The 12,416-nt window shown below is 37.9% G+C and overlaps 1 protein-coding gene across 1 annotated transcript; it reads right to left on the bottom strand.

Annotated features, from left to right (window-relative positions):
- Positions 1-752: 752 nt before the first annotated feature.
- LOC104240824 (uncharacterized) lies at positions 753-10,210 on the bottom strand. The gene is made up of 5 exons (XM_070156183.1): positions 9,825-10,210; positions 7,457-7,510; positions 7,296-7,368; positions 2,781-2,821; positions 753-1,556 (listed from the first exon to the last, which is right to left on the bottom strand). Exons 1-5 carry the CDS (start codon positions 9,888-9,890, stop codon positions 1,122-1,124), a joined length of 669 nt encoding a protein of 222 aa, XP_070012284.1. The 5' UTR covers positions 9,891-10,210; the 3' UTR covers positions 753-1,121.
- Positions 10,211-12,416: the final 2,206 nt, after the last annotated feature.

Genomic DNA, 12,416 nt, shown 5'->3' with positions numbered 1-12,416 from the left:
GTTAAGCTTATCTCCTTCACGTACATCCCACATGCTCGAATCTACCCGTTTTTATGAACCTGAGGGATGGACCTGGTTCATGCGTGAGCTTCCTTTGTCAATTTTCAAAACAAACCTTTACTTGGGCCGACAGTCATAAAAACAAAAGGTGAACAAAGTGGTATGTTACATCTGCTGGCTTAATATTATTACTTTGTAGGCCAACAAATTCAAATTTGAAACATGATACCATCACTTGTGTTATATTACAAAAGAATTAAAGCCTTGAGAATGGAATCCCATTTGGTAGAGAAAGCTCTGGACACTGATAATTTCTAAGTCTCAAACAAGTTGGGTCAACGATATTAATCTCAACTCTTATCATCATCATTACCAAAATAAAAGAAAAGTGCATGTAAAAAAGGATAACTACAATAATAACAACAACAACGATAACAATTTGTAGGTTTTCCGAAATGACTTTCTTTCATGATTTTAGGTCTACCCATCCCCTTTTAACACCTTCCCCAACCATAGTTTCACACCTACAAACTAGTACATGTGTAGGTCAACACAACACATGACCAGACCATCTCAAGCGACCTTCTCTCATATCATCCTCAATGCGTGCTACTTGCACCTTCTGGTAAATGTGGTTATTTTTAATATTAGTCTTGTGTGATTGCACATTTATCTTAGCATTTGCATTTCTGCAACACTCATCTTATGAAGAAGACAAGTTCAAAAATGGAGAGGTTTGCTAAACACACAGAAAAAAGAAAAAAAAAAGCAAATTTCCTCTTCAAAATTGTTACATTACTTTACATGTTTGGAGGTGCTATTCATAGTTTTTGGCACCTCCATCCCTACCAAACACAATTTCTCACTTGTTATCTCCCTCTTGGACCAAAATAGGTGTATACAAAAATGAAAAGGGAAGGACTGTTGTGGTATTCCCTTTCTCTTGCCATGACAAACTATTTTAACATTCTTGACGGATACAAAATGTTTTGCCTCCAAATGCAACACCTTTGGACATTCCAAGCTACTTATAAGAACGAAATTAATCCTCCACGCTAAACTTTTTCTACTCGAGGCAAGGATGGGTATTGAAAAAGGAAACGTTCCCTGAGTAGGATGGCTCACTCCTCGTCATCATCGTCGTCCTCCTCCTCCTCGGCATCGTCATCATCATCATCTTCATCTTCATCTTCATCTTCATCGAGTGTTGTCTTGCCCCTTGGGGGCGTATATGAAGGACAAGTAGGAAAATTATCCATGTTCATTCCATGGTGAAGTGCCATAGTTCTTAGCATTTCAGCAATTGCTTGATTGTGCTTCACCTGATAGGCTTGAAAATGGCGTATGTGATCCAAATCCTCCTCGATACTTGTTGTTCGGTTGGGTATTGATGAAGATGCATAGGCCGAAGAGCCGGGTATATGAGATGGACCTGCAACATTGGACGCCTGCCTCTCATCAATGTGTCGGGAAGCCATCAACACTTCCTCGCTAGGATCATCATATTGGACTCCTGATTGAGTACGTAAAGCTGCAAGAAGTTGTTCCTTTAAGACCTGAAATGCATAAAAACATTCATCAGAAATCTCAAATTTCACATCTTTAGCTAATAAATTAGAGAAATAGCTTTTGATTCTAGAAAAATCTTTTATAAATCGTGTATAAAATTGAGCATGTCCAAGGAAACTCCTATTTTACTGAAGTAGGAGTCGGCAACTTTTAATGCATTCAACATTTGCCATATCAACTTCAATGCCCTACATGGAAAACTTATGTCCAAGAGCTATACTTTTTCGAACCATGAAATGACATTTCTCCCAATTCAAAATAAGTTAGTTCCTTCACTGCATTGCTGAACAAGAAGATAAGTGATGAAGCCGATCTTCAAATGTTAGTCACATATATCCATGAAAATTTCCATAACTTTTCCAATCATATCATAGAAAAAAGAAAATTGTCATCATATGATTTTGAAAAGATGATCAATGCAATGATAAAAAGACATTCTCCTATGTGGTAATGTGCCATAAGAGCATGTAAATATGGTCTTTTCTTGATCCTCTAAGGCACTAGGCAATACTTATAAGTAGAATATCCTTCTGAAAAGCTTTACTCCTAATATTTTTGTCACTCTAGTAACACCAAAATTTTGGGCAACAATTAGGGTAGATACAAGATTGGACCTGGTAGGAGACTCGGTAACTATTAGGTCTCCAAAACAAAATGAGCTAAGTCCAACCAGATGATATGCAAAAATCAAATCCCTAGTCTTCCCAATATATATATATCGTGGCTGACTCATCAAACAAGGTTCTTGTCATAGTGCCACTAAATCAAGCAACCACCAGCCCTCAGAGTACGGAGCAAGCAACATCTGCTGAACGTGAGAATATTATGGTTAGCTGACTTGTCATGGAAATAGCCTGATAAGCAGTTTACCACTGCGGTACTAGGACACTTTGAGACTTAGAAGCTCGTAGTGCAGAAGCAGAGTCCCCTCTCCATGTTAATCATTTAAATAGTTCGGTGAGTAGCTTACATGTTTCAAGGTTCTGACAGTTCAGGAATCCTATTTTACATATTAAACCTTGTTGTATTTTGTTGAGAAGATCTGGAAAACACATAATAAATAATAATTTATGAATTGATCTTTCATTCAATTCTTTTCGGTTTTCTCCTCTCTTCTGGTGCTACGTCACCATCTAATAACAAGGCATTAGGAAGATTGTGCATGATCACCAATGATAATATTATATAGCAAAGATGATAACTTGACCAACCTTTTTCTCAGCAGCTTCTCTTACTTTGCCCCAAAATGCACCTGTAACATTTAAGTCAATACCATTATCAAACTTTTAGCAAAGGGTTAAGAATTCACCATCAAAACAAGCTCAATATAGATTAAGAATTCACACTGAGCAACCTGAATATAGCTAAAAACCTTGAGTACCATTGTTGTAGCATTCAACCGTAAAAAGGATCAAAATAAACAGGGTTTCAACGAAACATTTCTGAGAAGAAAAGATTTTGGCATGTTACTTCAGTCAGAAGACTTTTCTCCATAAACAGATATTTATTATAGGAAAATTCAATTAATACTATTTGGAGGTGGCTATATAAATTCTATATCTACTCTGCCCCAATCAGGTCAATCTATTCCATTATTAAATAATCTGTCATTCAAATTACGTGTTCTATAAATCTCACGCTTATTCTTGCATAAGCATACTAGTCTGTTACCAAACTAAAAAGGGTCCTGACAAACACCATACTTGGTGCAAGTGCAACGAACTAAAACAACTATATCTTTGTGTCAATTAGTTGGTATTGCCTACATGGATCCTTTTATTTCATTGTGTTATCTTTTTGGCTAAATCTACAATGAGTTTGAAAAGTTGCAGTTATTTGAGATAACTTTCCTCTATGTGACATTTGATCTACCTCATCCCCTTTTAATCCATCAATCATCATAGTGTTGCACATATAGATTGGTACATTCAAAAGTCTACATATGACATGCTCAAACCATGATCCTTCTCTTATTTTGAACTATATCTGCTACTTGCAATGTTGCACCCTCTATCTGATATGGTCATTTATAAGTTTTCTGATCTTGTATGTCCATTAATTCGTGCTAACGTTCGCATTACTACAACAACCATTTTTTGGTATCCGTTCACTCCCATATAACAATATAACATTACCAATCTCACAACTTGTCCTACATAAATTCTCTTTTACTTGTTAGGTATCTTCTGAAAATATAGCACTCATATAACATTTCTCAAATTCAGTCATTCTATTGTACTTCTTTGTACTACTCTTCTTTTATCATGACATTTTATTGAAAAACTTCAACCTGAATATCAGAATTGCCAACATTTAGGTCCATAATCTCCTCTTGTCACACCATTTTCTTTATTTGGGCTAATTTGTCATGTAAATATGTGTCTTACTTTTAACTATTATAAGATCCTTATTTGCTAAAGTACTATCCAATGGTCTTAACTTCTTATTGACTCTCTTCTTCCTACTTCATATATAGAAAAAAGAACTAGCACGTCTGTTTTTTTTTTTTTTGACAAGGAACTACCACGTCTGTTATTTGTGGTAACCCCTAGTTTTATCAATTAACACATTATCATCTACAAAAAGTATGTGCAATGTAACCTCATCCCATATATTATTTGATTATTTAGCTCATCCTATATATTGTTGAGTGGCTCATCCATAACCACAATGAACAAACCCGAGCGTAAGGTAGATTGACGCTGTAAAACTATATTTGTTGGAAAAACTATTGCTGAGGGAAAATCATTTCTGTCTCCTGTTCCCACTTGATACCAATTTTCTTACATATCCTTTATTGCCAAACTATATTTATATTAATTCTTCAAGGAGACCCCCCTTTCCCCCATGCTATTCATTCTAGTGATGGATGTTTTGAGTAAAATGATGGATCGAGCAGCGGGCGGAGGCTGCTTGAGAGGATTCTCAGCTCTGATCGGGGTGCCCAGTGCCCAAAGAGTCTCTTATTTGCTTTTTGCGGATGACACTCTGGTTTTCTATGATGCCGATATGGATCAGTTGACCTACCTGAGGCAGGTCCTGCAGTGGTTTCAGATAGTATCAGGTCTCAAAATCAACCTCGACAAGTGTGAGATTTTCCCAGTGGGTGAGGTTGCTAACATCGATGCTTTGTCTTATGTTCTTAGATGTAAGGTGGCTCCCTTCCCACTACTTACCTGGGTCTCCCATTGGGCGCTTCGCATAAGGATACTATGGTTTGGAATCCAGTGATCGAAAGGGTTGAAAAAAGATTAGCAGGCTGGCAGAAACGATACTTGTCAAAAGGCGGAAAGGAAGTGCTCATTAAAAGCACTTTATCGAGTATGCCCACCTATTACCTGTCCCTGTTGCAAGCTCCTGTGAGCATCACAGAAAAACTGGAGCGGCTTCAAAGGAATTTTCTTTGGGATGCAGCGGATAGAACTAGAAAGTATCATCTAGTGAATTGGCAGACAGTCATTTCCCCAAAGAAGTGGGGTGGACTTGGAGTAAAAAATCTTAGGGTATTCAACAAAACTTTGTTGGGGAAATGGCTGTGGAGATTCGGGGTAGAAGAGCATGCTCTATGGAGGGAGGTCATAGTAGAAAAGTACGATTCCACGCGAGGGGGTTGGAGGACCAAAGCAATCACAACACCTTTCGGGTGTGGCATGTGGAGGAGCATCATGAAGAATTTGGAATCCTTCAGTGGCAACATCTCTTACAGGGTGGGAGATGGAAGGAGAATCAGCTTTTGGAATCATAGGTAGTGTGGAGAGGATACTCTATCTCCTTCCCCACGTCTTCAGAGTTTCAAATATGGGAGTCTAACTGGCTGGATCAGCCCGTTTTCAGACCGGCCCACACCGGTTAAAACCGGCCCGGACTGGTACAAGGGGGACGGGTGGGGCAGGGTTAAAGGGGTAGGGAGTTGGTCCGTTTACTTAAATCCTACCGATTAACCGGACCGGTCAAACCCGATCAACCAAAATCCTTGTAGAACCGGTTAACCGGCCCGGCCCGGTCCGGACCAATTTAAAGGCTAGATTTCATTTTTTTTATTTTTTTAAGGTTTTAGAGTCTAAGGCAATACAAAACCTTTGAATTTACTTTTTTTCGTTAATTTGTTTGTTATTAAATATAAACCTTTCAATTTGTAAGTTTGAATTTTGAAATAAATGTAACACTTGCAATTTACAAGTGCAATTTTTTTTACATCTTCATTGTATTCTTTATATTTTTACTTTATATTAATATGATTACAATAATTATACAAAACACAAAAAAATAAAAACACTAACCCAACCCGGCCCCTTGGACTCGTAACTCTTACGGTTCTTTTTTTACCCGGATGGACCCGAACCCGTTAAGCCCGATAACCCCTAACCCGTAACCGGCCCGGTTCCAAACCCGTACGGTTCAAAAAGTTTCCCTACCCAGCCCGGCCCGACCCACCCGTTAGACACCTTTAGTTTCAAACCAGAAGGAATTGATTGTCCAACAGATTCGTAAGGAGAATGTAGAGGGGTAGTATGGGACCTCTCATTTAGAAGGAACATGCAAGATTGGGAGATTGCGGAGCTCCAAGATTTATTGACACTGCTATATGGGCAAGACAGGCCTTAGCCATCTTGTGATTCTTGGAGATGGGGTTTGCGTGGCGCTGGTCTGTTCACCGTAAAGTCCTTTTACCAGAGTATGTTGGTGAGAGAGGAGGCCTCTTTTCCATACTCCTCGATCTGGATTCCTAAGGCGCCCTGGAAGGTGTGCTTTTTTGCATGGCTAGCGGCAAGGGGAGTGATTTTGACTGCTGAGAATTTGCGAAAGAGGGGAATTACACTTGTTACTTGGTGTTATATGTGTAAAAGCTCAAGGGAAGAAGTTAATCATCGTTTGTTGCATTTCCCTGTGTCCTCGGCTTTGTGGAGGGCGATCCTGAACCTTTTTGGTGTTCAATGGGTGATGCCAAACACTATAAAAGAAATGCTATATAGCTGAGCCGGTTTCCGTAGAAGAAGAAAGCAAAAGGCGTGGAAGTTCGCCCCGTTGGCTCTCATGTGGATAGTTTGGGGGAGAGAAATAGGAGAGCTTTTGAGGGGATTGAGTCTCCTTTTTCACATCTTAAGAATAGTCTTTTATCTTTGATCGCTTTTTGGTGCACTCATATAGCCCCTATTTGTATAGAAGATTGAGCGTCTTTTGTAGAGAATCATGTTCTAATGTAAATTCTCTATTTTTCGGTGTACTTCTTGTATACGGGAGTTCTTTCCCTTTTGATTAATACAATTTACCTTATCAAAAAAATTTATATTAATTCTTTTCTTTACAAGCACCCTGCAAAAGATTTTCAATGGCACTCGATTATGTAATTTATCTATGTCGATGCACTTTATATGGAGATCCTTCCTCTCTCCCCATAATTTTCGCCAATCTTCTTAAGAGTATTATAATCTTTGTTGTAGATCTACCAGGATAAGTCCAAACTGATACTCTATCACTTAATTCTAAAGTTTCATCTTTGACTCATACGTTTAATTCCGATGATTCTCAAAACTATGGATATCTCCTTCATCTCATAAATTGGAACCACGGTACTTCTTTTTCACTTGTTTGGTATCTTTTCACTCTTTATTAGTATAACATTAAGCAGCTTAATTGCAAGTTGTGTAACAAATAAGTTCTATAAATGGTCAGGAATATGGATCTCTAGTCATTTTCCAAACAAAAATAATTGATAATGTCCGTACCACCACGATGCATTGCTTGAATCCCAGACTCTTGTTTATGTCCCTTACTCCATGCATCTTTCCATTGAGTTACCTGATGAAACGTTTACTGTTAGGAAGAGAAAATCAAGAAATGAATGCAAAGGTTAACACAATGCTATGTGGAAAAGCTTCTCTTATACCTCCTCTTTCTCTAAAGACTGAGTTGTTGTTCGTCTTGATGTGTCTGAATCAATCTGTAAGACAAGAACAATTCAGATGAGAGTCCGGAGTTAAGAGGATATTGAAAAGCAAAAAGCAGAGATGAAAAAATAAGAGCTAACATACAACCCGTCTTTAGAGATACATGGGTTGGAAGAGCAAAATGATTGGCATGGAGCATCACACAGATGAATTCTGTTTTCACTTTTCAGCAATACCTCCTCCATCTCAGCCCCGCCCCCCAAAAAAAACCCTTTTTTTTTAATAACCAAGAAATCCACGAGGCCAGTGGTGCACTGTCGAAACTTGGTAATAATGTGTCTGCCACTGTACCCCTCTCCACTCTACAACAGTCCAAAATTAAGCAAGCCCAATGCTGTGGGTTTAGAATTCCTGTTGTTTCAGTTCTTCTTTACTTACATCCTTATCAAATAAAGGTAAATGTAAGTTACCTCAACTTGTAACTCCCATTCATATCTTCCTTTCCATCTTAGCTAAAAGGCATGTGATGCACAGAAACATATGAAAACAATATGACCAAGAAGTCAGGACATGAAATCAGCTCATTTAATTTTGTCCATCGTACACTAAAAAACAGAACAATATTGTTCTCCTCGAAAAAGAACAGAAGAAGACTTATAAATTCAGACTATAAACTGATACTTATGGAGTTATTGGCCTATTGAAGAGACCTACATATTAACAACCATCAATGAACTTAAGCACGTATCAGTACAAAAGGCAATAGACGTAGAGGAACAACACTGGCCTATGAAATCTACCGAAACATCCTTAAGCATGAAGCCCCAAAGGAGACTTGCTTCAAGAGGCTTCTTACCATAACTCTAGCATGGGATTCAAAATGTATATGACTTCACTGGTTGTTCAGTTATATCAAAAAATTTAGAACAACAAGGACCAACTAAACATATTAGAGCATCCTAATTAAAGTCACAAGGAGCACATGTAAAGTCAAATTCTTCCAATCTCAGAATTATTTACATAAATGATTTTAATTTATCATATAAAGTACAACAACAACATACCCAATGTATTCCTACAAGTGGGGTCTGGGGAGGGTCTATTGGAAATAGACTCTCTACCTTAGAGGTTGTTTCCAATAGACCCTCGGCTCAAGTCGAGCATCAATATAGCAATGAGAAAAGGAAATAAGTCGTGGAAAAAAATTGTAATAACAACAGTTAGATAGAAACAACAGAAGCAGCAACATGTAGTAATAGTAATCTAAGAACAAGACAACCAGACTAACACTATAACTACTGGTAAGGAACAGAAACGAAGTAACCTATAACCCAACTGGGTCATGTTCTCGGTAAGCTTAAGATAAGCTAATGTTCTGCCTAATCACCTTTTTCTAATACTTCTTCGGCCTTCCTCTACCTCTCCTGAGACCTACCATATTTAGTCTCTCACACCTCCTCACTGGCGCGTCTGTACATCTGCTCTTTACATGCCCAAACAATTTCAGCCTCGCTTCTCGTACGTTATCCTCCACAGGGGTCACCCCCACCTTATCCCGAATATTTTCGCTCTTGACCCTATCTCTCCTAGTATTCCCACATATCCATCTCAACATGTTCATTTCCGCTACCTTTATTTACTTCATCATTGTAATGGCGAGCGAGGGGAAAACGGTAGAATTTCTCCTGTCGTGAGCTACATAAGACTGAATCTGAGGCATGCAAATAACCTCTTTGCAGTAAAGTAAGGGAATGGTTTGCGCAGGTATTCAGCCACTCTACTCGGGTCCTACACTAGCTGAGGAGCAGTTTATGCACAAAGTAAGCCCTTTTATTATAAACTAATATAACACACTAATTCATGTAACATACAGATGACAATCCAGAAAATGAGATTGCTTCAACAAGCTCTGAATCCAAGATAAGAACAAATTTCCACATTGACATGTCTACTCAACAATGCCTTATACCCAAGGTGAGGCCTAGTGATCGATGAAGTGGATGCAGTGGCAGGAATTTGTGCAAGGGATACAGAAAAATGTTAAAATCTCACACTTGGTACTTGAACCAATGACTTAAAGCAATTTTTCAACCCCCTCTACTAATAAACTAGAATCATTTCTTATATCGAGAGAATTCAACCGTTCATATATAACTATAAAAGTTTGTTGTCTCAATCGGACAAAGGGTATTCAATAGAATCACAGGGTTCAGATCATAGCATAGACAAAACTGGCATAAGAAATGGGACATTAAGGGGAGACACATGGAGTTTATCCCTTTTTTAATCGGAAAATGCCGACCACTATCGAATAAACAATTATTTTCTGCATGATTATAATGAAATGGATGAGAAGGAGAAGTTTACATGATAATCACGAAACCTAACGATCGGGAAACGTTCAAGAAGCCGTCGAAATTCTAGCTCGTCCATGGCCGTAAATGGATTATTTTTCCTTTAATTTGCCTTCGTCAGATTTGTGACGAAGTCTTTGCCTTCATCAGATTTTGATATAAAATTTCATTTGCCTTCTCATCAGATTCATAACAAAGTCTCCATTGGCTTAACAGATTTATAACAATGTAGTTTCGTTTGCTAATTCTTCAGATTTGTGACAAAGTATTTGTGATAATTTTGTGAGATTTTGACAATATTGTATCAATGTCAGTGCTTTGATTTGAAATTTGGAAGGAAAAGAAAGGAAGGGAAAATAAAAAGGAGAAGAAACGAAAGAGAAAGAAATGAAAGATTATTTTCTTTCCCTACTTCGTTTGAATTGAAAATTCGAATTAGTGAATTTTATTCAGAAAAAAATATTTTGGGATAGAATAAATGTGTTCAAAAGTTTTTTTTTTCATCGAGTATTCAAAGGTTATATAAAGAATAGAGATTATTCTCAGGCCTCATTTGTTTTTTTAAGATTAAGACAATCTGAATCTGAATACACATCTAAATATTAAAATGTGTATTAAGATTAAGACATCTGAATCTGAATACACATCTTAATATATTAAGATGTATATTAAGATAAGAATAGAAATAACTAAGACTGTTTGATTTTTAACATCTGAATGTATAAAATTTATCTTTATTGAAAATTAATAAACATAAAATTCAAATGAAATATTAACTAATCTAAAATTCTATCGATAAAATATACTCCCTCCGTTTCAATTTATGTAAACTCATTTGACTAGGCACAGAGTTTAAGGAAAGAGAGAAAACTTTTGATCTTGTGGTCTAAAATGACGCACATATATTATGTGTGGCTATAAATCTTTGTGTAAAGGTAAATTGTTTTCAAATAAGTAAAGGGGTCATTCTTTTTGGCACGGACTAAAAAGGAAATAGGTTCACATAAATTGAAACGGAGGGAGTATAATTTTTTAAAATACGATAGTTGTTGGTGGTAATGGCTAACGGGTGAATGCCAACTAGAGGTGGTGGTTGGTGGTAGTTTTGGTTTATGATGGTGGTTCATGCTAGTAACTAGTAGTGATTGGTAATGGTGGCGATTATGATTGAGGATGGTAGTGGTGGGAGGTGATAGTTAATAGTGGCGGGTGATGGTAGTAGTTGTGACTGATGAAGGTGGTGGGTTGGTGGTGGTAGGTTATAATGATGGGCAGCGTCGGCTGTGGTTGTTGATGGTGATGGGGTGACCAGTTGTGCTAGTTAAGGTGGATGAGTGTTGATTGTGGGTGACAATGATTATGGTGGTCGGAGAGGTTCGGTTAAATCTTTTTCAAAAAATGCTTCACACGGAGTACTCGGATGGGCAAAAATCGCTCGCTTTATCTTTGCGCGAAAACCCTTCGTGTCTTCGGGCAAAGAGGGGCAGCTGTAAGCACGTGATTTTTGCCCTATATGAGAATTACTCCCAAAAAATTCAAAATCAAATGATTTTCCTTGGTGTGCAATTTTGTGAGATTTTGTGATATTTTTGGATAATTATTTGTATTTGTCTATGTTTGCTTATTTGTTAAATTAATAAAAAAATACAAAAATATGTCGCATTTTGCATGTAGGATTTAATTCTACAATTGTTAGTAATTAAATTAGTTTTACAAAAATCAAAAATTACAAAAATAGGCATCTTTTGCATTTTTAGCATTTAATGTTCAAATGAACAATTTTATGCTTAATTATTACTTAATTGTGCGTTAATTGTTATTGGGAGTTAATTTGCATTTTTATAACTTAATTTAGTTCTTAATAATAATTTAAGTATTTTTATAATTTAGTTTTAGAAAATAAAAGAAGAAAAGAGAACAAAAATACAAAGAAAAATCGGATTGGGCCACTTCCTCAAATTTCAACCTCAGGCCCAAATAATTGCCCAATCTTCCCCACGACCCAGTCCACTTCAGACCGGGTCGACCCGGTCCGCCCCATTAACCCAAATACCCAACACCCTTCTTCATTTTTCAAAACACAAAACAAAAACAAAAAAACCAAAAATCCCTAAAAACTAAGAATCTGCCCCCTCCCCTTGGCTCCTTCTTCTCAAAACTTTCCAAACACCCCAACGTCCATGGCTACACCCCAACGTCCATGGCTGACCTTCACCAGCCTCCCTTCCGACCAATTTCTGCTCCTCCTCCTTCGTTCTTCATTCAAACCACCAAACGACACAACCACTTGCAAGCTCGAGCTCGACATCCATGGGCGCCGCTGCTGCGTCTTCGTCGTCAACAACCAGTCCGTCGTTGCTACTCCATTTCAGCTGCTTCTGTGTCCTCGCTCCAGCTGCGTCGTCCACTTCTTCATCTGCGTCGTGCGTCGTCCATGAAGAATGCCACTGATTTGGCTGCAATGGTCGCTGCTACTGTTTCAGTTTTCTTCATCGACGACCTTAGCAACATGTCGACCTCCCCTACTGCTTCTGCCATCGTCGTCCATGGTGGCTGCTTTCAGCTCCTTCACGTAACCAAACGAACCCCCAGCTGCCTTTGTTCC

The sequence above is a fragment of the Nicotiana sylvestris genome, chromosome 9, assembly GCF_000393655.2.
Source record: "Nicotiana sylvestris chromosome 9, ASM39365v2, whole genome shotgun sequence".
Taxonomy (NCBI): Eukaryota; Viridiplantae; Streptophyta; class Magnoliopsida; order Solanales; family Solanaceae; genus Nicotiana; species Nicotiana sylvestris.
The sequence above is the reverse complement of the archived record's forward strand: the minus strand, read 5'-3'. Positions and strand labels throughout refer to the sequence as shown.